General features: G+C 43.2%; 2 protein-coding genes across 2 annotated transcripts in view; one reads left to right on the forward strand and one right to left on the reverse strand.

Annotated features, from left to right (window-relative positions):
- The window catches only part of LOC139298735 (regulating synaptic membrane exocytosis protein 2-like), a 46,451-nt gene extending 34,943 nt beyond the window's left edge, over window positions 1-11,508 (forward strand). Inside the window, exons 22-32 of the mRNA XM_070921483.1 lie at window positions 2,069-2,563; window positions 2,769-2,810; window positions 4,936-4,958; window positions 5,041-5,132; window positions 5,940-6,089; window positions 6,267-6,451; window positions 8,079-8,214; window positions 8,581-8,693; window positions 9,227-9,328; window positions 10,715-10,854; window positions 11,320-11,508. Of these exons, the coding sequence (XP_070777584.1) occupies window positions 2,069-2,563; window positions 2,769-2,810; window positions 4,936-4,958; window positions 5,041-5,132; window positions 5,940-6,089; window positions 6,267-6,451; window positions 8,079-8,214; window positions 8,581-8,693; window positions 9,227-9,328; window positions 10,715-10,854; window positions 11,320-11,508 (1,667 nt within the window). The remainder of the gene's footprint in view (window positions 1-2,068; window positions 2,564-2,768; window positions 2,811-4,935; window positions 4,959-5,040; window positions 5,133-5,939; window positions 6,090-6,266; window positions 6,452-8,078; window positions 8,215-8,580; window positions 8,694-9,226; window positions 9,329-10,714; window positions 10,855-11,319) is intronic.
- Window positions 11,509-14,136: 2,628 nt separating this feature from the next.
- On the reverse strand, window positions 14,137-25,650 carry lrp12 (low density lipoprotein receptor-related protein 12). The gene is made up of 11 exons (XM_070921939.1): window positions 25,584-25,650; window positions 23,441-23,497; window positions 22,830-22,965; window positions 22,139-22,341; window positions 21,536-21,783; window positions 18,085-18,234; window positions 17,728-17,949; window positions 17,355-17,621; window positions 16,757-16,959; window positions 16,518-16,650; window positions 14,137-15,837 (listed from the first exon to the last, which is right to left on the reverse strand). Exons 1-11 carry the CDS (start codon window positions 25,648-25,650, stop codon window positions 14,887-14,889), a joined length of 2,637 nt encoding a protein of 878 aa, XP_070778040.1. The 3' UTR covers window positions 14,137-14,886.
- Between the last annotated feature and the right edge of the window lie 801 nt (window positions 25,651-26,451).

The following is a 26,451-nucleotide window of genomic DNA, read 5'->3' on the forward strand; positions in this document are numbered from 1 at the left end:
TCTTGGTTTGTGTTAGTAGTCTGGCTGCTGCAGTCTGTTTTCTTTACATTACAGTAATGTCAACATGTATCATGGCTTTGGTCTCTCTGAAGCTCAGAAATGAATACATGATGGTAAAAACAACATTGGACGACCTTGCTGACAGGAATCTCAAAATTAAGACTGGAATAAAATAATGCACCTCGGTTTTGACAGAAGGCTTATGTGTTGTTTGAAAAGAAACCATGAGAGGATTTTAAATCTGTATGCAGTTTGTCAGAGCTAATGAAGATAAATTCAATTTTATCTGAATTTAATTGAAGAAAGTTAGCAGACATCCAGTCTGTTAGTGGGAGTTTCAGGCTTTACTGTGTAGATGCCTATGAATGAAATGAGCAAGTGGGAGCATGTATAATGAAAAAGCATTTGTCTCAAAATAGACCCTGGAGGGGTCGTAGCGGTTTAACAGTGGGTTTTGTCTTTCAGATGGAGGAGAACCATCTGACACTGTGCACACAGGTACAGACTGTGATCTGCGTGAAGTTTAACACCTGAGTGCTGTTCACCTGCTCTGTTCCCTCAGTTTAGAACTAGAACAGGTCTGCTTCTTTGTAGTACGTTTAAAAAGGAGAACTTTCTAGTATCCGTGATATTTGTGTTGTACTGGTTTGATAGAAACCTCTGACAACCTCTGACAACAGAAAACATATTATATCTTCATGTTGCATGTGTTTGGTCCTTGGGCATGCTGGGAGATTTAGTCCCCCCAGAAGGTCCAAGTTTCTATCCTAGGATCGTGTCAAGGCCTCAGTCTGCTTCAAACAAAACAGCTCATACTTCATGTGGTCTGAACATGTCTAACATCAAAGTGTTTCTAAATGCCCATAAAGCTGTCCGTCATTGTCTCCTTCATCCTGATATCCATCCATCCACTCAGCTTATCTGGTCCTGGCCCCGGTGATTAGCAGGCTAAGAAAAGTAGCATATATGTCCTTTTTCCTAGCAAAGTCCTCCAGCTCTCTCTGGGGATCCCTCCAAGAATCTCCACCTTAATCTGGTGGATTGGGTTTGCTTACCTCTATGACCCTGGAAGCTGCCCTGGTGAAAGCCCAGACCACCCTTATGGAGCTGCAAGTTCAGAAGAGCTTCTTGGGAACTGGGGGCTTCTCCTGGAGCCAAGCCTGGTAGGGGTGCTTGCTGGAAAGTGCACGGTGGCCAGGAAAGGGATGCACCAATCCGACTCATTCTCTCCCAATACAGATTCCAATAGCTCAACTCAGCTCAAGAGTACCTGCTGACACTGAGCACTGATCTAAAACTGGCACTAAAATGTGTATGTAAGGTAACAGGAAGCGCATCAACATGACTGAGCACAGTGACTGAAGGAATGTAAATGATAGTGGAAACACTATCATTCTTTCACACCTTCACATACCTGACCAACCACGCCATGAAGTGAGTGTGACTGTTGGAAAGTTACAGAAATTATTGGACACAGCCCTCCTCCAGTGCAACATTAAAAAGGCAGTTTCAGATGCTTTTAGAAGATCCAGCAAGAACTTTGTTTGAAGCAGAGTGAGTCCTTCAGGCTCAGACAGGCTGCAGATCAGCTGATAGCCACCACAAAAAACATAAAAAGTCCATGACCTTCTCGAAGACACAGGTGTATTTTAAGAGCTCACCTGTAAACAAACTTCTGTGTTGCAAGCTAGCTGCTCTTTTGACAACTGCAACTGGTCATTTTGTCTGTCTGGAAAAACTACACCATCCCGGTGACAGAAGGTGGTTTTCCTACTTGTTCAGCAACGCTTTATGTTGAATATGAGACCAGGGAGGTGGGGCTTGAGTCCCACTGGTAATTCACGTTCAGGTACCTGCTCACCTCATCTCACATTTACTCAGTGTCCTTGTTATTTCTCAGAATTAATGACGGCAAACTGTAGTTTTAACGGTCGAAGTCAAAATATGATTGGTTAGTTGTTGAAATAGGTCATGTGATCATTCATCATCTCTTAGTATGTCCGTTTTCATGCATCTCATTGATCATCTTTTCTTTTTAATTTCTCTAAAATCTTTTGCTGTCCATCAGTTTTGGCCACACCCACCACAGGAGCACCAAATGCAACTGTAGCTCCTCCCACTCTACAACATCAGACCCCAGCCCCTGTCCACAAACAAGCCCCTCCCCCTGTCAATAATCAACCACCTCCTCTGATACGAATACAAGCCCCGCCTCCTCCTGGACCCACCCAACCCCACCCACTTCCTGCACCTGCACCAGTAGCAGCACCTACACCAGCTCCTGTCCAAGTCCTAGCCCCGTCCCCAGTTCCAGCACCAGCCCATACCCCAGCTCCTGTCCAAGCCCCAACCCCAGCTCCTGTACCTGCCCCAATGGCTGCCCAAGCCCCACCCCCTGCTCCAACACCTGCCCAAGCCCTGCCCCCAGCTGCTACCCTGCCCACAGCTCCTTTAGTCCAATCACAGCCGTGTCCTGAACCCACTCTTCCCCCTGCACCTGCTCCAACGCCTGTCCTGACACCTACACCCGCCCCCTCACCTGCCCCGCCTCCACAGACTCCAGGTGTGTACATCACAGGTTTGGTGTGTGTAAACCAGTCTGTCCAGTCATTTTAGACCGTTAGATCCAGTAGAACCAGTAGCTGGAGGCCCTGCAGTCAGATCTGTGTGTGTCAGACATTCTCCATCATCACTATTCATTCAGTCATTCCTGTGTTCATCTTTATTACATCACGCTGATGGCATCACATCCCACCTGTCTGGTTCAGAGCCAGACAGACGCTCAGCAACACCTGGAGGGACCAGAAAAGGCAAGTCAGAATCTCAGGTGGATCTGATGATGCGTTCAGGTGATCCTCGTCAGCTCGTAAACTCATAAACCAGGTGTTGTTGTCCAGGTGTGTGTAGATGTGTCGATGATTAATACTGGGATTTGACTCTGTGTTTCTGCTGGTTTAACTGGTTTGAGATCAGAAGGATCACCTGAACAGTTCAGTCAGTGTTGCTGTAGTCTGACCAATCATCTCTCTCTCTGCCATGATGCAGAGGTCACATGGGAGGACCTGCAGAAGAAAACAGCCAATGGTATAGTACCACCTGTTAGCCACACCCACCCCTAGACAGGTAGCTCCTCCCCCTATAGAACGTTTAAGCTGGGTGTTGTCCCACAATCATCAACAGCAGTATCTATATATAATAACTTTTCTTAACAAAAGTGAAAAAGTGCTTAATCGAACATCAGGAGAGGCATTAATAACATGATACAGTTAAACCAGATACATCAAATAATAAATTACATCAAATAATAAAAACAAATGAAATAGCATAATGGTCTCCAGGAGATATAAACTGTTACAAGTCCATTTAAAGTTAGCAGACATTTAAAAGAAGACACAGAGTGTGAACAGTTATTTATTCCACAGAAAGTAAACAGGATGCCCTCAGTGTGCCTGAAATAAAACTTATAGCCAATTCATTCAAGTGATTTACTGAATTCTGAACTATATTCTGGAAGCAATGGGAAATCTATGATGCTAAAATTGAAGTAATGTGTTCTTCTCTCGTGGTTCCAATTTAAAGCCTTGCTGCTGCATTTTGTACAAACTGCAGATGATTTAGTGACTTTCAGGTGAAGCCTAAAACCACAGACAGGGCAGTTAGCAGAAGGGGAGGGGAATGGAGACTGAAATACTCGTTAGATTTATCCCAGCAGCCTACATCTGGTGAGTCAGACTACAAGACACCCAACACTTAATATGATAAAAGCAGTCCTTTAGGCCAATCAGACGGCTGGTATCAGTAGGTTGACAGGAAGATATAACTGTATCATCTGCATAGAAAGTAAACCATTATTATGTCAACTAATTATGTGATTCAAATGAAAAGAGTCTGACACAAAATTGAAACCTGAGATACACAATTAAGTTTTGTGGATGAAGAAATTAAGGTATCATGATATATGATATATATATATATACTGTTTTTAAATAACCAATTTTTATAAAATAATAGTTCACTATTCCCTTTTTTTAATAAACATTATCGGGGGAAGGATTCACTTCTCGAGGAAGAAAGGGCAGGAAGCCATAAAGTCTACAAGAATTCCTTTTTAGCTTATTCATAACTGTTCAATATCAGCCTAATGATGTCTATAAACGTACTGACTGTCCATGAGTCAAACACGTCGCATTACTGCAGATTTATGCTCAACAAATGTTTCATAAATGATGCGTACTGCCTCCATCAATGGCAGCAGTCATTGTGGAGTCAAATGTAACTAAACTTCAGTCTGTCTCTCAACAGTTATTAAAGGATGTCCGACTTTACAGTTCAGTATCCAGCCGTAATCCATCCGTGTTTGTCCATGTTTCTCTGGTTTGTGTCATTTGAAGTGTTTGTGAATAATTTCTTGGCGGTTGATGTTCTGTTGTTTTCCATACATCATCCATCGTTGAAATGTGAAGGAGAGATGTTACCGCTGAACAAAGAAGGTAGAGATGATCTGTATTTATCTCTTTGATATTTTCTCTCTGAGTCGCTGTAAAACTTTCCATTACATACATTTCCAGTCTGATGAGTTTCATCTCGTCAGCAGATATTTGCTCTCAGTAAATCTGAAGATTTGAAAACACAAATCAGATGTTTTACATGTTGATCTTTGTTTGATCACTGATGACATGAAATGAATAATAACAGTGAGATCACGTCTCACTGTCTGTTGATGATGCTGTCTGTGATGTCAGTGAGTCGGAGCTAATGATTGGTTGGCTTTCATGGTGTGATGTCACTTCTGTGTCTGAGTACATTTCCTGTGTATGTGAGCAGGAACATTTAAATATATTTAGATACATCACCACAGGATTCAGTGACATCACTGACCAAAACTATGACATCAGAGTGATGTAATAAACTAACTGTCCTCTTTTGTCTCTGTAGGTGTGATGAAGGATCCATCAAAGGTGATCAACATATTACCCAATACATACGTCATTGATTATGTACCTGCTCACCTGCTCACCTGTCTTCTGTCTGTGTCTCCAGATGAGAGACAGTCTGTCCTTTAAATCATCAGATAGTGATGTCAGCGAAGTGTCGGCCATGTCCAACGACACCCGATCTGTCCGGAGGATTAGGTGAGGCCAGCAGCCAATCACAGAAAATGTGATTCTACATTAGTTTGTTTTTATTCTTGAGAGTTCTTAACATTTGTGGCACGTTTCTAATAAATATACAACGACATCAACACGTCTTAGCTAAAGAAACCAGTCTAATAGTAGTGAAAACTGCTGTGGCCCTGAATCTTGTATCAGTATTTAGTTTTTCTGCTTTTCATCTTTTGCAGGTTTTTAAATATTCTCACTGTCAGTATCATAAATCACACCATCGCGATATTTTCCCAATAAGACTGTGTTTTCCAATTTTTTTGAAGTGGTTAGCACTGTCTCATGGGAGGTAGAGCAGAGTAGAGCGGGTTAGTGGTTCATTCCCCGGCTCCCCCAGTCCACATGTTGAAGTGTCCTTGAGCACTGAACCCTAAGTTGCTCCTGATGGAGACCAGCACCTTGCATGGCAGCTCGGTCGCCATCGCTGTGTGAATGTGTTTGTGAATGAGACTGAGCTGTGAAGTGCTTTGGGAACCATTAAGGTTGAAAAGCTCTATTTAAGTGAAGTCCATTAATCATTTACATCCCATGATGCATCACTCATCAGTCAGCATGTTACTTTCTGTTGTTTGTTATATCACACTGAGTTTAAGTTAGCATGTTGTTATTTAAATACCATGTTATTAGCATTATTACATTATCCTGTTGTTTGTTACCTGTGTGAGCATTTCTTTCTTTACGTTAGCATGTTATCGTGTGTTGCTCTTCATCATTCTGTTTCTTCCTGCATGCTTCTATCTGCACGCTGCTGTTCTCTTCTCTCATTGGCTGAAACAGTCGGGCGGAGGCTCTGCAGGGCCAATCAGTGGAGTTGGGGGCGGGGTCAGAGGGAACACAGGAAGTAGCGGGGGAAGCAAAGGGCGGAGCCATGCTGCAGAAGAGCGAATCAGTGGAGGAAGGAGAGGAGGAGGAGCCTGAGCCTTCAAAGTAAGCGACCAACCAATGAGGCTTTCCAACTGGAGTCAGACCATTCGTCATAGCAACAGTAGTGACGCCAACCACTTCCTCTGTGTGCTGGTGTGACCAACCCCCCCCCCCCTCCCCCATGCCCCACCTCCCCCTCAGGTGATTGATGGGTGTGGTTGTTCCTCTCTCCTCCTGCAGGGCAACAGCGGTATCTGCAGCTCCTCTCACGAAGTCTTCGAGTGTCGGTGGAGAGATTTGTTCGTTGGGAAGAAACGACGATGACGATGACGACAAGAAGCGACGCTCAAGCTTCGGAATGAGGATGATGGGAATGGTCGGACTGGGAAAGAAGAGTCAGAGTGCCTCTCAGCTCAACCCCGAGGGTCAGTCCCAGTTTAACCAGTAACCAGTAAAAGTCACCATCAACCAAAAGCAGCAACTAAAACCAATGATCGTTTCAAATCGTCAGATGGTTGATAAATGTGTCCCACAAGGATCAATATTGGGCTCCCTGCTATTTACTCTCTATATAAATAATGTTTATATTCTAACTGAATTTTTTTTATGCCATCTTGTATTTTATCTAACTACTCCTGAAACCAACCAGACCGTCTCCAGGTTACAGTCTGCTTCTGACCTCCTGACCTCTTTCATTCATTTAAACGTTAATTTCGGCCACAAAAACTTTCAAACTGATGAAAAGTATGCATTGATGTTTTTTTGACATAAAAAAGTAACCTTTGAAAACTATGATGAAAATCTTTACGTTTTTCATCAATGAAACATTAAGTGATAATGTGAAAGACGGACAAATAAACGAATTACTGTTTTAACCAATGAGCTGCACAATTACACACTGGAGCTCTTGATTGGTCAACAGTTTCCTCTACCAGCCGATAATATCTCTTGTTCAGAAGTTGATGTATCTGTTTGACCTGCTGCTGTTAACAAGCTTCTAAAGTTATCTGATGATTTACAATCATCTAAATTCATCTGTGAAGCTAACACAACTTCATCAGCTGAAGTGAAACGTGAAACGCTAATGACAGTGATGTACACTGAATTATGGAGATTTCCATTAAAGTATCTACAAGGACCTTTCATTTTGTGTTGAATTTGGCGGCCCCTGTGGACAAAAGTGTTTGTGTTTAGTGTTTACAACAAAAATGCAATATGCAATCAGTGGGACCGTAGTGATTAACTAGTACCTACCAATGAAGGCCTAGCCTAAAGTCAGTGTTTGCGATCAAAACATGCTCCACATACTTGAAGGGCAAAACCTGGGCATGAACAGGTTGACTCCCTTCAGTGGTCGAGCCTCTCCACTTTATACAAACTACTGTGGATCGCTGGCTGCATGTTGATCATCATGCCCATAATCACAGAAAGATTTGTGGAGCTTGCCAAATCCATTTGATGAATTACTGCAGAGAATGTCACTCTCACTGTGTGTTATATTAAAGGATATTGAAGGTCAAAGGGTATCACTGACATTCAGAAGACTTCAGCAGACCTGTGTTTGATTTGTTTTTTGGCTTCTACCAACTCCTGAGGGAAATATCTGGCTCTAAATATCTTAGCTGCTAAATGCTCCACTATGTTCAGCAGCTGGTCTCTAACTGTGTCTGTCTGCTGAGCAGCTCATGTCCCGTGGCTGCTGCTGTGAGTGGAATTATGTGATGTATATATGTAATTTATTCTCAGATTTTGATCTGTGCGACTTCTGAATAAACAAAACGTAACTAACCATAACAAGAACCAGAACCAACATTACTGCAGCCGACTGAAACCCTCATGATTATGGAACCTGTTTAACCAGTAGACCAACAGGCCCAGTCTGAGATCGGAGTCCTCTCCGTAGCTCTGATTGGTTGTCAACTGTCTATATGTTTGTAACTTATATTAGCTGAATGATCTCTGCTGCAAATATCCAGTGTTGAAAAGTTACCAGATGGTGTTCACATCTTCTTCTTCTTCTTCCTCTCTCTCTGTCTCCCCCTGTCCATCCAGAGGAGGAGAAGAAGAAGAAGGTCGTGAGACTTCCTGTCCAGAGGAGTGTAGAAACTGGTTTGGCTGTGGAGTTTAAATCTCGTTTCACCCGACAGCTGAGCCGCGATCCAGATGCTGAGGAACCCAAACCTGGAGCGTACGAATTACTCCTGTTTCCATTCTCACTCCTCTTTTTAATCTGTCACTCCTCTTTTAATCTGTCACTCCTCTTCTTAATGTCACTCCTCTTTTTAATCTGCCACTCCTCTTTCAAATCTGTCACTCCTCTTTTAATCTGTCACTCCTCTTCTTAATGTCACTCCTCTTTTTAATCTGTCACTCCTCTTCTTAATGTCACTCCTCTTTTTAATCTGTCACTCCTCTTTTTAATGTCACTCCTCTTCTTGTCACTCCTCTTTTAATCTGTCACTCCTCTTTTTAATCTGCCACTCCTCTTTTTAATGTCACTCCTCTTTTTAATCTGTCACTCCTCTTTTTAATCTGTAATGTCTCCTCCCTTCAGTCTTATATTTCCAGGAGTGAAGTTGGCATCAGATAAACAGTTCACCGGCTTCCTGGAGGGATTAGGCCCCGCCCAGCTGGCTGGACGGCAGACTCTGGCCACACCCCCTATGGGTAATTACCTAACTTTGTTTATATATTTATATATACATATATTTATGTATAATTTACATTTATGTATTTGTTATTATCTGTATACATTATAGTTTACAGTTTATAGTGTTTGTATTTATACATTAGTGTTTACATTCATACATTAGTGTTTGTATTTATACATTAGTGTTTATGTTTATACAGTAGTGTTTATGTTTATACATTAGTGTTTGTATTTATACATTAGTGTTTACATTCATACATTAGTGTTTGTATTTATACATTAGTGTTTATGTTTATACAGTAGTGTTTATGTTTATACATTAGTGTTTGTATTTATACATTAGTGTTTACATTATACATTAGTGTATACGTTTATATAATAGTGTTTATGTTCATACATTAGTGTTTACATTTATACATTCGTGTTTATGTTTATATATTAGTGTTCACATTCATACATTACTGTTTATGTTTATACATTAGTGCATTTATATATTAGAGTTTACATTTATGCATTAGTGTAGAGCTCTGATTGGCTGTTGGTTGGTCAGGTGATATCCAGATCGGGATGGTGTATAGGAAGGAGCGTCTGGATGTGGAGGTGATCCGAGCCCGGGGGCTTGTGGGAAAACAAGGCAACAAGAACACTCCAGGTGAAAATGCTACACACTATCATACTGTCCTATGCTGTGTAACACTGTACAACACACTACTACACTGTACTAATACTGTACTACACACTATTACACTATTTATCATTTATAAGTAATTAAGGTCCATGTACTAGATTTACTTATGACAGCTTTCAGCTGTCGTTGTGTTATAGGTTATAAGATTTGCGGAGCTTGCCAAATCCATTTGATGAATTACCGCAGAGAACGTCACTCTCACTGTGAGTTATAGTAAAGGATATTGAAGGTCAAAGGGCATCACTGACATTCAGAAGACTTCAGCAGATCTGTGTTTGATCTGTTTTTTGGCTTCTACCAACTCTTGAGGGAAATATCTGGCTCTAAATATCTTAGCTGCTAAATGCTCCACTATGTTCAGCAGCTGGTCTCTAACTGTGTATGTCTGCTGTTTACATTTATGCATTAGTGTAGAGCTCTGATTGGGTGTTGGTTGGTCAGGTGATATCCAGATCAGGATGGTGTATAGGAAGGAGCGTCTGGATGTGGAGGTGATCCGAGCCCGGGGGCTTGTAGGAAATGACTTACTTGATAAGAGTAAATATAATAAATAATAAAAAACAAAAACTTTGGCATGTTAATATAAATGTCATTTTATATGTGTAGCTGTGTTCCATTACCAGTCATTCATTAAGTGTAGTTCTGAATACTTCACAGCAGGACTTTTACATCTGTTTACAACTGCATTATCGTGTTTTATAAATAATGCATTAATTGTTCATATACTGCTAATAAATGCTAAATGTGGAGGTGGTGGGTTAAATTAAAGTATTACCAATATGTGTGTCAGTCAGATCTGAAGTGTTTTCTGTTATAAATGTTTAGTTGGAGTTTTAGGCCACAGCAGACTGGAAATCAGTAACACAATATTCACAATAATACCACAAACAGGAAATGAATTCAGGCAACTAACAAGCTAAAAGGATAGCTAACAGCTAACGGCAACACCTGGTGGTCAATTTATTAACAGTTATTACAGTGTGAGAAGAGAAATGACAGTAGACAGATGCTGATTTATTAGAACAAAGGGATAGCAACCATAAAACACACAAACTTCTTTTCAATTTAATTTAATTTATATAGCGCCAAATCACAACAATATTCTCATGACACTTTACATGTAGAGTAAGTCTAGACCGTCCTCTACGAGTTACCGGAGTGCTACTGATGAAGGCATCTGAACTGTCCTATCGATCTGTGCTACACTGTAGAACAGTGTACACAATCAGAGTGCTCTGGGGAACATTTCAGTTGGGGTCTTTACTGCTTTGATCTCACTAGTCACCTGTTCAGACTGCAGCTGAACTCTGCGTGTATGTTAATAATATACATGTGTGTGTTTGTGTGTAGCTCCGTATGTGAAGGTGTATCTGATGGATAATGGGAAGTGTGTGTTGAAGAGAAGAACACGACTGGCAAGAAAAACACTTGACCCTCTTTATCAACAACAGCTGCAGTTTGAAGAAAATCCAGAAGGAAAAGTACTGCAGGTAATATACAAAGTTTGTGTGTGTGTGTGTGTGTGTATATGTACACTCAGTCACCTGCTATATTATATTCTGTATGGATAATTGTATCCAGGTACAGACTACTCAGAATCAGAAATACTTTATTGATCCCCGGGGGGAAATGATACAGTACCAGTGTACCAGTACCAAGAGTAGAAAGGAGCATAAATTTAGAAATGAGAGTATGTACAAAAATAAGATAAAAGATATACTCGCTTCTATTCCAACCAGTAGCCCTGTATATAATACACACACACACACATATATATACATATATACACACACATATACATACATACATACATATTTATTTATAGTAGAAATAAACAAGTTCTACCAGAAATCAGAAAGTGATTTACAGAAGTCATATGATCGTCTTACTGAGGAATTTTAACTCTTAACTCACAGATAAACCACATTTCTACCTGTCTCTCTCTCTGACTGTAGATCATTGTGTGGGGTGACTACGGTCGGATGGATCATAAATCCTTTATGGGCGCTGCTCAGATCCTATTGGACGATCTGGACCTGTCTAACATGGTGATTGGCTGGTTTAAACTGTTTCCTGCCACATCATTGGTGGACCCTGCCTTGGCCCCATTGACCAATAAGGAGACAGAGGGCAGCAAGTCATAGCATCAGAAGGCGGGACCAATTGTATTGCCATAGCAATGTGCCAGGAGGGAGCAGGAGGGAGCGGCAGTAGTGTTGCGGAGTGGAGCCTAAAAATAGTCCCATGGTCCTCCTCTGCTGCTGCATGCTGCATGATGACATCACAGCGATGACGCAACAGCGTCACAATGATGTCACCGGGAGGAGGGAGGCTCCGCCCCTGACGCCCCAGTAAGGGCGGGGCCACACAACAAAGGATGCTGGCGAAAGAGCAGAGGCCATGTGACCTCCAGCTGCCAATCAATCACAGCAGCTCCTCAGGAGTCATGTGACTGTTAAGAGGCATGTCCAGAAACCATAGACTGATAGTTTCCATGGAGAAACAGGAACATGGAGGTCTGGTTCTTTATGTTTTTGCATGAAACATTAGAACATAAAAAACATCAACTGTGAAATAAGTTAAAGAACATGAGAACATGAAAACTGAAAAAATAAAAAGATTCTCAATGCTCAGTGGTTCTCTGTAAAGATGTGTTCTGTAGGACTACAATTCTGTATGGGATCTCTGACCTCCATTACAAGTTCTGCTGGTATCATTGATATAATTTCAGTTCTTTAAGGTTCTGCAGTTTTCACAGACATGAATTTATATTATTAAGTTTCTGCCAGTATCCCTTTGCCTGCTGCCTTTTGCGACCCCTGTGGGTGGTGGAAGGTTTTCTGGGTACCTGCGCTGCAGGTGTAGCCAGTATAAACATACTGCGGCACAGCTGCTCCGGAACGGCCCGCATACGTGTTCAATGTAGCCAAAGCGTAGGGGTGTCACTGACAAGATTCTGGTTCTATAAAGTTCTAGTAATATAGCTGACAAGAGTCTGATTCTTTAAAGGTTCTACAGATATTGCTAACAAGATTCTGGTGGTTCTTTAAGTTTCTACAGGTATCAAACCAAGACTTGGCTGATTTACAGTCAAGTTTTTGTTCTTCACAAAGATAATAAACATCCAGTTGTTTGAAACAAGTCCAAAATATATTTTTAACATAACTTAAGTCTCATTTTTCACATTTCTTCTCCAAACCTGAATTTTCTTCAATTTCACTTTATTTTGACAAAATGTTTCCTAACCCTAACCCAGATCTGTTCAGTCTTATCCAAACAAACAGTATATCTGATGTCAGCGCTGCAACAAGGAACTAAATCTTAATATTTAAATATTAAGCTATAAATACTTAATGTTTCTGGTTGAAATCATTTTGAGTGAAGGCCAATTAGTTGATTATTCTGGTTTTCTTACTTTGACAAACTCAGAATATGAGAATGATAATGTTTTTATGTTTAAATATCTCATGAATAAATTAAAAAGGAGAGAAGAAACTACAAACTCACCCAGCTGAAGTGTCCCTCAGCATGTCCGCAGCCTCAGGTTGAAAAACACTGTGGTACATTGTTGCAGTCCTCAGTCTGACCAGCAGAGGGAAGCAGATGCCGTCATGTTCTGTCAAATACTTTCTCTCTGGTTTATTGAATCATTTTTGAAATATAATAATAGTGACAAAAAATAAAAGTGAAACAGAACAGACTGAAACGAGAACCTTTAATCTTTAGTGCAGTTTAACAGTTTTTAACTTTACAGACTCAAAGAAAAACTAACACCAAACAACTTGAATCATGCAGGTCAGAAAAACATCTACACAACAACTTAACACAACAACAATAATAATAATAGTTGTATTAATAATAATAAATATACACAGTCACACTCACACAAGGTCAGCTGAGATCTGAGTAGCAAAAACTTAGAACATAAATACAGACAGGTCAGTTTAAATGGCTTCAGTCTGAGGAGGAGAAAGAGTAAGTCAGGAGGAGGAAGAAGAGGAAGAGCAAATCAGGAGAAGGAGTTTTCATGTTTTGTCACAAAACCAGAATTAAAATGTTTAAAATCCAGAACTTTGATGTCAGTTTGTAAACCTGTCCAGATTCAACTGAACCTTCAGACCATCTGGTTCTGAACCTGTTAGAATGGAGCAATCTAGAATCTCATCTTCCCTTTAGAACCAGTCAGAGGAACCAGTTAAACACCAAGAGGGAACCAGGAGACTGAACCGTGCAGTGTTGAAGACTCTACAGGGACTATGACAAGCATAATGAGGGTCACATGACCTGGGAAGGTAGCCCAGCAAGCATAGCGTCAATCGTTAGCAAACTGCTGTCTGAGGGATCTCTTTTGTTTTCATTTTTCATTTTTACAAAAGTATAAAAAATGATGACTGAAAATTGCATTCATCCAGCCGAACTTAAAAGAAATGATATATAAATATAGGAAGTGTAGTGTCATGTGACATTGTGTATATTGTAAATATACATTGCAGTGATGGTGTTGGTGTTTCTACTGATCATATCTGATTATTAACTCGATTGAAAGCTCAGAAACAGCTATTTTTTTTCAGTTAGTGGACCTTTGACTAACTTCTAATTTGAACTTTGAAGAACTTGTGTCCAAACTTGGTGTACCTTTGACTACCTCCATTGGTCACATGATCCTCGTCATTCTTTAACAGTCTCAACAACCAGAACAGGGGGGAGGGGGGGGGGTTAAACTGTTGCATTTGACGAGGAGTCCAACACGTCCCCGGTTTAGAGGGAGAGAAGGTTCCTGGATGAGATCATCTGGATTAGAGTTTAATGTGTTCTCATCAACAGGGAACCATCCGTTTCTTCTGTCAGGACACAGTTTACAGTCGTACCAACGAGAAGGAAGTCAGTGTTCATGAAGTCGTACCAAGCAGGACGTCTGCCTGCAGACAGGAAAAGACCGTTTGAACGGACGGACCGGCGGAACAAAAGGGGAGAGTTTTCATTGTCGTACCATCATCAGAATCCAAGCAGTGACATCACTCTTTCTCTGATTGGTCTGTTTATCTCAGACATCACAGAGCTAACCTTTAATCCAGCTAACATGCTAACACATGCTAACAGGTGTTAGATTATCCCTAGTTGTAGTCCAGTTGAAGTGTTAGCATTATGGCTAGTTGTATTCCAGTCAGAACTGTTAGTCTGTTGGCTAGTTGTGGTTCAGTGTGTAATGTTAGCATGTTGGCTAGCCGTAGTTCAGTCTGAGGTGTTAGCATGCTTCTAGCTGTAGTCCAGTCTAAAGTGTAGGGGTCAGGATAGTATTAGTAGTGTCAGCCAGTCAGTTAGCATGTCAGCTAACTGTCAGAATAGGACCAGGGTAGCATTAACAGTATTTCCCGTGTCAGTTAGCATGTTGGCTAGCTGTAGGTGTTGGGTCAGGGTAGTAGTATTAACCTGTCAGTTAGCATGTTAGCTAGCTGTAGGTGTTGGGTCAGGGTAGTAATATTAACCTGTCAGTAAGCATATTAGCCCAGTAGGTTAGTCTGTTAGCAGAGCAGCAGCAGCTCATCGTCGCTGCTCTCCGTCTTGCCTGTGGCCTCCAGACAGGCGTCCGGGATCTGAGCCGTGTGGACCATCCCGCAGTGTTCACAGGGGCCGTCCCGCCCTCCTCGACAACCGTTTCCACGGTGATGACGGGGGGCGTGGCCTGTGGTGGAGGAGGGGTGTGGCTCCAGCAGTGGCTGTCGGACATCACTGACCAATGAGGAGGAGGAGGAGGAGGAGGAGTCAGAGTCGGGGATGAGGAGCTCCACGTCTTCTTCTTCTTCTCTGCTTCCTCGTTGCTCAGCAGCCTCTGTCCCGCCTCTTCCTGTGTCCAGCTGGCGAAGTGGACTGTGATTGGTCCAGGACTGGTCTTGCTGGTTCTGGCTGGTTCTGGTCAGGTTCCTGGCGAGGCGGTGCAGATTCTGGGCCAGTCGCTGCAGCGCTGAAGTGGGTGGAGCCTGGAGCTCTGAGGTGTCATTGTGAAATTCAGGATCTGGACTGGAGGTTACCACGGCAACGGGTCTGGAGGGGGGCAGGGCCTCTCTGAGCCTGTCGTGACCTCTGTCATGGCTGGGCGTCACAGTCACGGAGGTCGCAGACGTCGTCACAGATACCACGGCCTCCACGGCGGTGGAGGGTGGGGTTTTATGGGGAAGGGGGGCGACGGGCCCGCCCACCGCTCCTACACCTCGCTCCCTCCCTCGCTCACCCTCCGTGTCTGTGTCGTCTGAGTCCGGAGACAGTAGGTCTGAACCAGAACTCCCAGTGCTCCCAGTGCCAGCGCTGTCCTCCAGGTCAGCAGAGACCAGAGCCAAAGAACCCGACCGCCGTGACCGCGAAAAGGTGAAGAGACGGCGCCACAGGTTGCTATGACGACCGGAGGAAGGGAGTCTCAGGGAGGTGAAGCCGAGCTGAGAGCGAACAGCCAGACGGAGGTTTTCCAGGACAGACGCCTGAGGACAGTGAGAGTAGAATAAAATAAAATCAGAGACCAGGTTTCTACTTAAATAAAGTTTACTTTTTTTAAATAGAGAATTCAACTTCATTAATCCTGCTGTTTATTTACAGGCAGACAGCACAACTAAGTAGTTCACTCTCAGTGTAGCCTGACTCACCAGACGAAGGCTGCTGGGATAAGTCTGGAGAGTTTTTCAGTTGCCATTCTTCTCCCCTTCCGCTATCTGCGTGTTACTGTGGTTTTAATGGGTCCAGTGAGCTCCTACTGTTTTATGTGGGGTGCTCTTTAGCGGGGATTTAACTATTTTAATGCCAGGGCTCACCTCCCCATGTGGAAATGTTCCACCAAAATAAGAGGAAGGAGTGATTTCAGACAGTTTATCCTCAAAACATCAGAGATAGTTTTAAGCAAACATGGAAGAGAGGAATTTCAGGACAACTGGGCAGCTCTATCTACTAAGAATTATCTTCTCGTATGATCAAAAGCCCTTACCTGACTTTTTCAATGGTCAAGAATAAACTTTAAACCTCAGAGACACTGACATCACTGGGAAGAGTGACTCAGGCTGTATGAAATCTGTCTCTGAGAAGAAAGGCTGTGATGTTTTGATCTGGTTCAAAGGGTTAAAGTGGAGACAGGTGAGGTTCAGGCTGCAGACAGAAAGTGTATCTGTACCTGGCTCCCAGAGCACACTGGGAAATCCTCCACAGGTGGGATCAGTCCCTGGGCGATCAGCTGACCATAAGAGGGCGGGGCTTCCCTCCTCAGTAGCTCCGCCTCCACTCTGGACAGTTGGGTCTCAAATGACCTGCAACAGCCAATCACAAAGCTCAAATCACACAGCTCACAACAACCAATCACACGGCTTGAATCACACCGCTAACAGTGAAACACAGGCGTCCCTCTGTCCTCACCTGCGTTCAAACATGCGCAGTGAGTAAAGTTTGCAGGTGCAGCCGAGGGCGATAACCAATAGGAGGCCACAGATGAGGCTGCCGATGACGGCGGCGGTGATGACTCTGGTGGGAACAATGACGGGACAACTCTCCTCATCGCTGCCATCACCACAGTCGTCCTGAGCGTCACACACCCACGACTCAAACACACAGCGGTTATTCTGCAGGAAGGTCAGAGGTCAAAGAGATCATCGGTTACAACCAAAACTCATCACATATATTAATGCAGGAAGTTCCATCACATCATATTTCATTTTTAAAACATGATTTGGGGTGTGTGGCAAAAAATACAAAAGTGTTCTAGGTCATTTAAAGTGTAAAGAGCCTACATGTTCCTCAGATGACACAGGCCTGTTATTGTGGCACCATGGCTTGTTGTGGAATTTATTTCATGGTTAGAGGTTCACAGGTGTTTTTATGTATGGTGACATGAAGTTAATTTTCATTTGAGAACTCAGGTTGTAGTGGAACTTTGTTTTCTTTACATGATGTGTAGTTTAAATAACATCTATTATGTTATGAGTTCTATGTTTACCAGCAGACAGATTTTTGGTACCTTGCAATGGAAGTTTCCTGGCTGGCAGAAGAAGCAGTTTTTCTCGTCAGAACCGTTGGGGCAGCGGTTCTGGTAGTTGCAGCGGTCCGATCGAGGGTAACAGGCTCCGTTTCTGGAACAGGGGAACTCGTCCTCCTGACACGAAGAACAGTTCAGCTCGTCCCGACCATTGGGACAGTGCCAGTATCCGTCACAACGCTGTTGCTCGGTGTAACAGCCCCAGTTCCCCCCACAGGGAACCTCCCATGGCAGGCAGAAACCATCCACCTTAAGAACAGCCACAGAAACAAGTTAAACAGAAGCCGGCCACCTTAAAAACACATAGGCAGAATCACTGAAAAGGGTTTCACAGGTTAAATCAAATCAAACACACCTGGTAGGTGACATTAAACCCTCTGGCAGCATTTATCTTGTCAGCATAGAAGTGAACTCGCAGCTGACCGGACGATGAAACCACAGCGACCGGTGCTCTAGAGTCGAAGGCAGTCAGCACCCTGAGGAGACGCCGAGGGTTCTCCTCCAGGCCGTCGTAGACCTTCACGTAGTCGCCGTAACCCGTCCCATCAAGTTTAAAGTCCGTAAACCTCAGGATGACCTGCATGAAAAGGAAGGAGGAGGAAGATCAAGATATGAGCTTTACTTCACTGGGCGCACAGAGAGGAACTGGTAGGAAATCTTCAAGCTTCTACCAGGTCAACTGTTTGTGGTGAGGACGGTGGTCAGATGTTACCTTCCTGTGGTCTCCGGTGTCTATCAGCCAGGTGCAGTTACTTCCTGGTGGGTAAAAGTCAGGGTAGTTTGGAGAGCTGAAGGAGCCATAGAAGTTTCTCAACCATTCTCCACAAGTGGGAACATCACAATCGATCTCATCACCGAGGTCCTGAAAAAAATTAAAAAAAGATGAACATACACAAATATATTAAACATGTACATATTGAAACTGTTACCAGCAGGGTTTAGTTCAGGCCGCTTTCAGTAGTGAGGAGAACCGCTGACCACGATTAAACACTTTGAACGCAACAGACACTCTGGAAGACTCGTCCATTTCTCTGGTGGAGGTCACTTATAGGGCTCTCCACCACCAGGTATGGATGAGATTCAGCCTGAGATGGTGAAGGCTCTGGACACTGTGTGGGTGTCTTGGTTGACAGACCTCTTCAATGTCTCACGGAGGTCAGGGACAGTACCTGTGGACTGGCAGACCGGGATGGTGATTCCCATTTAAAAAAAAAAAAAAAGGAGGACTGGATAGTGAGCTCCAAGTATCAGGGTATCACATTGGTCAGCCTCCCTGGGAAAGCTCATGTCAGGCTACTGAAAGGAGGAGTGATGTGTATTCTGTCTTGGACCAGCTGTTCACGCTTGCAGGGATCCTGGAGGGGTCATGGGAGTTTGTCAATCCAGTCTACATATGTTTTGTGGACATGGAGAAGGTTGTGATCCTCTTGGTGTCATGGGTGGCTACACTGCAGAAGTATGGGTTGCCGGGGCAGTTACTCTCACTCCGGTTATACAAGGTGTAAGTGTTTTGGAATGAGACCAGTCCTCACCTGTGGTCCTGGTCTCAGGAAAGTGACTGAAATAATGAGATGGTGAATCCAAGCACCTGAAATAAGTTTCCTTGGCAGGGTGTCTGGGCTAGACATAGAGTGAGGCGCTCAGAGGAGAATTACTGCTCCTAAAATTCATGGTCTTTATTTGTCATTTGCACAACAATTACAGTGAAGAAGTTACCAATGCAATGATATTCTTTGTTCTTAAACAAAATGTATAAAAAGAAAATCATTGCACAAATAAATGAGAATCAAAGACAAAAAAATATATTTTTAAATATAATATATATAAAATATAAGTAGTGATAAAATGAATACATTGTCATGTAAACAGGTTGTGCAGTTATGTAGTAAATGTATATAAATGTAAATGCCTAATGAGAACCGGTTATGGGCAGGTAGTGAAGAGTCAGCTGAGGTGATTCAGCATCTGATCAGGATCCACCTGGAGAACATGTGGAGAAGGAGACCCTGGGGCAGACCAGAACACACTGGAGGGATTATACAGTGCATCCGGAAAGTATTCACAGCGCTTCACTTTTTCCACATTTTGTTATGTTGCAGCCTTATACCAAAATGGATTAAATTCATTTTTTTCCTCAAAATTCTACACACAACACCCCATAATGACAACGTGAAAAAAGTTTGAGATTTTTGCAAATTTATTAAAAATAAAAAACCTGAGAAATCACATGTACATAAGTATTCACAGCCTTTGCTCAATACTTTGTTGATGCACCTTTGGCAGCAATTACAGCCTCAAGTCTTTTTGAATATGATGCCACAAGCTTGGCACACCTATCTTTGGGCAGTTTCACCCATTCCTCTTTGCAGCACCTCTCAAGCTCCATCAGGTTGGATGGGAAGCGTCGGTGCACAGCCATTTTCAGATCTCTCCAGAGATGTTCAATCGGATTCAAGTCTGGGCTCTGGCTGGGCCACTCAAGGACATTCACAGAGTTGTCCTGAAGCCACTCCTTTGATATCTTGGCTGTGTGCTTAGGGTCGTTGTCCTGCTGAAAGATAAACCGTCGCCCCAGTCTGAGGTCAAGAGCGCTCTGGAGCAGGTTTTCATCCAGGATGTCTCTGTACTTTGCTGCATTCATCTTTCCCTCTATCCTGACTAGTCTCCCAGTTCCTGCCGCTGAAAAACATCCCCACAGCATGATGCTGCCACCACCATGCTTCACTGTAGGGATGGTATTGGCCTGGTGATGAGCGGTGCCTGGTTTCCTCCAAACGTGACGCCTGGCATTCACACCAAAGAGTTCAATCTTTGTCTCATCAGACCAGAGAATTTTGTTTCTCATGGTCTGAGAGTCCTTCAGGTGCCTTTTGGCAAACTCCAGGCGGGCTGCTATGTGCCTTTTACTAAGGAGTGGCTTCCGTCTGGCCACTCTACCATACAGGCCTGATTGGTGGATTGCTGCAGAGATGGTTGTCCTTCTGGAAGGTTCTCCTCTCTCCACAGAGGAACTCTGGAGCTCTGACAGAGTGACCATCGGGTTCTTGGTCACCTCCCTGACTAAGGCCCTTCTCCCCCGATTACTCAGTTTAGATGGCCGGCCAGCTCTAGGAAGAGTCCTGGTGGTTCCGAACTTCTTCCACTTACGGATGATGGAGGCCACTGTGCTCATTGGGACCTTCAAAGCAGCAGAAATTTTTCTGTAACCTTCCCCAGATTTGTGCCTCGAGACAATCCTGTCTCGGAGGTCTACAGACAATTCCTTTGACTTCATGCTTGGTTTGTGCTCTGACATGCACTGTCAACTGTGGGACCTTATATAGACAGGTGTGTGCCTTTCCAAATCATGTCCAATCAACTGAATTTACCACAGGTGGACTCCAATTAAGCTGCAGAAACATCTCAAGGATGATCAGTGGAAACAGGATGCACCTGAGCTCAATTTTGAGCTTCATGGCAAAGGCTGTGAATACTTATGTACATGTGATTTCTTAGTTTTTTATTTTTAATAAATTTCAAAAAAACTTTTTTCACATTGTCATTATGGGGTGTTGTGTGTAGAATTTTGAGGAAAAAAATTAATTTAATCCATTTTGGAATAAGGGTGTAACATAACAAAATGTGGAAAAAGTGAAGCGCCGTGAATACTTTCCGGATGCACTGTATATCCCACCAGGTCTGGGAACACCTTCGGACCCTACAGCAGGAACTGGGAAGGACATATGGGCTATGGGCTTAGCCTACTGCCAGTGTGACCCAGATAAGTCATGCAATGAATTAATTGATGGATGAACCTATTGCCATCCACCAATAATTTCTAGTATTTATCCAGCTGATACACACACTGATATTTATGTGTTTGCAGCAGCATGTTTGTTGTTCCCAGTTGTGAAGCTGTGCAGCTGTTCCCTGTATCAGTGATTTTTGATGCAGATGTCTAGAAAACCTCCTGCTCTAATAGCAGCTGTTCTGGTTTACAATGCTTAACTATTATTATTATCATCATCATTACTAATCGCTGATTAATCATTTGTTCTAACAAAAAGGAAAATTGTCTATCACAAGCAGCCAAATTGTAAGTACGACTTAATCCACAGGCATTTGTGATGCTGTAACCACGTCAGGTATTGGACTGGGTGAAAGTGATTGAAATGGTTTGTTACCTGGCAGTCGATGCTGCCATCGCAGCGTAAGCTGTGTGGCAGGCAGGTGTAGATTCGGGTGTAGCGGGACAGGCAGGGGAACTGGTTCAGGCTGCAGGGTTGGAAGGAGAACGGTGAGTCCACACACAGCTCCTCATCTGAATTGTCACCACACTCGTCCATGGAGTTACAGCGCCACCAGTCTGGGATGCACTTCCCATTAGAGCAGTGGAACTGGTCCACATCGCAGCTGGATGTCTCTGGCTTACCTACAACAACAGGTTATTATTGATTAATTACTGCCAGCCATCTGGTAATGTGGCAACAATGCCCTAAAACTGATCATGCATTTTGTTCTGGTATCTTTCACAAATGTTCCACTTCAGTCCTTTCAGGTTTCATGGATGAGCTGAGAGGATTTACATCAGCCTCTCATCCAGAATTACATCACAGCCAGAGGAGGCTGCCAACTCTGCTGATCAAAGGCAGGAATAGGACACACAGGTCGTCGGTTCAAATCCCCACTGCACTGAGAAACCTGTGAATCAGCTTAATAACCCACACCACCACAGTACAGCTTTACAGACTTAAGGTCTACAAGTCGTGTAAGTCCTGCATCCTCACCAGTGATGTATGATAGTCTGAAGCCTTTTCCAGTCAGACTGTCATCAGAGTGGAAGTGGATCCAGACGTGGTCCTGGGAGGAGATGTAGGGTGGCGGCAGGGAAGAACCACAAACCCGCAGCCCATCCAGGCTCCTGTAGCTGCTGATGGACATCCAGTCTGAGGAGCAACGATGGGAACCCTGGAGGTCAAAGTCCTGGAAACTACGGGAGAAGAGAACGGGAAATTATTGACGTCTGTTACCTCTCCACGGGCCGGTTCTGAACCCTGTTACCTCTCCACCGGCTGGTTCTGAACCCTGTTACCTCTCCACTGGCTGGTTCTGAACCCTGTTACCTCTCCACCGGCTGGTTCTGAACCCTGTTACCTCTCCACTGGCTGGTTCTGAAAGTTATTCTTTGATCATATCATTTCTGAACTAAATTAGGAACCTATCTTTCAACCATGACAAACACAGATTAACACTAATGCAGTGGGCCTTTTTGTTAACAAAATGGGTTAAACGATGGACTCGATAAAAAGCAGTTTTGGTTATCTGAAGTGAAACATCTGATATTGAACATTTTGAAATAATACCAGCCCTATTTATGTCTTCATAATAACATGACCATATATGTCCTCAGAACACCTTCCTGTGCCACACACAAGGTTATTTCAGGTGCTGTAACCATGGAGACAGCCTGCGTGTTACCTGATGGTGATGGTGTCTCCAGGTCGGCCTCTGATGTTCCAGCTGCAGTTCAGTTTGGCCGGATACTGAAAGGGCCAACCGGGACTGGTGATCACACCGCTGGACGCTCGCAGGAGCTCTGCCACGTCGCCACAGGCTGGACAGACAGACAGGCAGGCAGGCAGACAGACATACAGACAGGGTGAGAGAGACATACAGTCATAGAGAGACATACAGTCAGAGAGAGGGAACAGGCAGGGAGAGAGAGAGACAGACAGGGAGAGAGAGAGAGGCAGTCAGAGAGAGGGAGAGAGAGACAGTCAGAGAGAGAGAGGGACAGACAGGGAGAGGGAGACAGAGAGAGAGAGAGACAGTCAGAGAAAGAGAGACAGTCAGAGAGAGAGAGAGAGAGAGAGAGAGAGAGAGACAGAGAGAGAGAGACAAGCAGGGAGGGAGAGAGAGGCAGTCAGAGAGACAGGCAGGGAGAGAGAGAGACAGGCAGGGAGAGAGAGAGACAGACAGGGAGAGGGGGAGAGAGAGACAGGCAGGGAGAGAGACAGGCAGACAGGGAGAGGGGGAGAGAGAGACAGTGCCTTGAGATGAATGTGACATCATCATGGTTGTGACCTCACCGTTAGAAATCCCTGACACGTAGACGTTGTCGTTCCTCTGAGATGCAGCGATGCATCCTGGGAAACACACAGACACAGTTAACAGGAAGCTGCTGACATTAGATTTACTGTTACTCCTCAGACTGAGACAACAGGACGTTTCTCAGTGAGGAAGACGTTCATCTTCATCAAAAAAAAAAAACACACAATAAATGCACATCAGGATTCAGCAGGTGATTGACCACATCATATGTTCACATCGCAGTAATGAATCAGACATTGGGACGTAAAGATGAACTGATGACCCTCTCCTGTGAGCTCTCAAACCTCTCCACACTGGAAGAAAGTTGCCATTTTAATATAACTAAAACCAACAGTGTCTCAACAAGCTAGTCAATCAACAAAAAATGTATCTGCAACTATGTGATTTTTCAGCAGGAATCCAAAACTTTTTATGGTTCCAGCTTCTTAGGTGTGAGGTTTTACAACCATTTCTAGTGTTACTTTATTATAAACTGAAAGTCATCGGGTTTTGACCCAAACAATTACGGCCAGTCTGTCAATGTCAACTACTCTCTTGTGCGAAACAGAAACTCTGAATTGACATAGTGGCCAAACTGTGTAATTACAACTTCCGGGTCCATCAACTGATGCACACTGGACCAAAAATACTTTTTCTAATAGACTTAAGGTACATTGTGATGTCTGTAAATCAGCGAATCATTTTCAAAAACTTCCCAGGACGAACACTTAAAAAGCCCTTATTCAAATTTTGTCCTAAAAGTTGTAAAATTCACTAATAGCCGAATCCAGAGTTATTTTCAGAGATGTGTCACTGTCAAACGTAAACTGCTCAAACTAAGATAGACATAATATTATATACAGACGGAAACACTTAAAGGTTAAGTTGTATTTAGGATTAAATATACCCTCCTCTAGTCTAGAAAACGTGTTGTATATTTACAGGGACTGTTGCAGAAAACGAGAAGAATTTTACCAAAAAAAAAAGAAATGCCACCGAAAAAGCTTGGGAATCTGGATGCTAATTTTGACATTTTTTCCTAACCAATAGCTGTGAAGATAAAAATGTACTATTTAGATTGGACAAATGTCTGTGATCCTTTAAAGAATGACCATTAGGCCTATTACACTTGTTTTTTTTCATAAGGAAAGGTTTATTTTTATATGTGCAGCACAAACACCAGAACATGAGGATTCACACATAAACACATTGAATCCTCCTGGGTTGAGACCGCTGTATAGAACATTTAGGCATAAAGGCCTGGATCTCCTGTGTAGAAAAATATTTTATAACTATAATAACTCAGAGACAACGCCTCGCTAGAGCGGCCAGCATCAGGAAGAACGTCTGAATACTTCTGCTAGTGAAGAGGATCCAATGAGGGGGGACTGTCTCTCATACTGGAGTCCACCTCTGCCTCTGGGTCATAAGATTGATGAGGGGGGCTGTTTAACAAATTCTTATTGTTGGTTTACAGTTAATTATTAACATCCCAACTTGGGAGTAAGTATTATTTTTCCATACAATGGCATAATGGATAACAGAGTGGCAGCATTTAACTGCATGCACAGCGCTCTGCCCTCCGGGGAAAAAAGATTTTCTAGCTTAAATCCTAACCAAGTAGTTTTGGTGCTTACACCTAACCAAACAGCGACTGTTGACCAACGTTAACCCAATGTTGAAAGGCTTTCTAAAAAAACTACTTGTTTAGGTTTAGGAAAAGATTTAGCTTCACATGGGACACAGACAGCAATCTCCTGGTTCAAGGTCCTGTGTTTGACCCATTCATCCATACCAACCTGCTCCCTATACAGCCTATAAGCCTGTCTGCCAGAAAAGTGTTAGTCTTTCTGTCAGAAAGGCCTGAAGTCAAGCGTATCACGTAAGTGCAAATTTAGGACACGTGTCTCTTCTGGCTGCCATCTTTGTTTGGAGGAAGCAAAGTCTTAACTGGAGAAACATGTTAAATGTTTTTATAGAATATTTTATTATCCAGATGCTTGAAGAGTATTTCAGTGTTTAACACTAAACCTGCTGGGTTTTTAGTTTTCAAGTATAGCAAAATATAAAGTCATTAGTAAAATTAATAGGATTAATTCAGGGTTCAGGTTTGTAACAGCTGATCTGAGTCAGTGAACTCACCTGACAGTATGAGCAGATAGACGATACATGCTGAGCGGCTCTGCCTGCAGCCTGATCTGAGGGCCATAATAACCCAATAGTATCTACCAGCTGCGGGGTTATTTCGATGATGAGTCCAAGGTCACTAAACAGCTGGAGAAGCTGCCAGCTGTATGTCAGCCACAAATCAAACAAACACTGAAATCTGCCCGGAAACAGCCGACAGCTCCCAGAAATAAACTCCTGAAGCTCTGCAGACAAAGACTCTTCAGCTCTGTGGTGCTGAATGATCTGTTAGCTTAGCATCTGCTACAATCACAAACATTAAAATGTTACAAATAAGCAGGCTGTTATATATGTCTCTACTCTAATCTATCTGCTAACTAAGCTAACAATCCGAGCTAACCTGCTCTCACATCATAAACCGTCTCCTTCTAATGGAAACAAAGGCATCAGACGCCCGTTAGCTCCGGCTAACAGCTAACGTCAGCTACGAATAGCTGTTAGCCTAAATAACTGAATCATTAAATACACATTTCCCCAAAGACACAACCTCTGCTGTCTAAAATACAGCAACGCATAACGGAAACAACCCGGGATCTGTGTTAAAATAAGACCACACAGCTAACACAGAAATCAATTAACCATAAGCTAACAGCTAACCTTAGGAAGCTAACATTAATAACACTGGCCGATTAGCTGGTACATGCTAACGGAAATAAGTCATCCTCCACAACGAGGACATAAAACCCGGAGCGAGACAGCTAACCCGGGTTAATCAGAGCTAACCCGAGTTAACAAACATAACCAGGAGAGATGTTAGCAGCGCGGGCATCGCTCCGTGTGTCGGTCTGAGGACATCTTCACAGTTTGAGTTGGGTTAGCAGTT

Source organism: Enoplosus armatus, chromosome 16, assembly GCF_043641665.1.
Source record: "Enoplosus armatus isolate fEnoArm2 chromosome 16, fEnoArm2.hap1, whole genome shotgun sequence".
NCBI lineage: Eukaryota > Metazoa > Chordata > Actinopteri > Centrarchiformes > Enoplosidae > Enoplosus > Enoplosus armatus.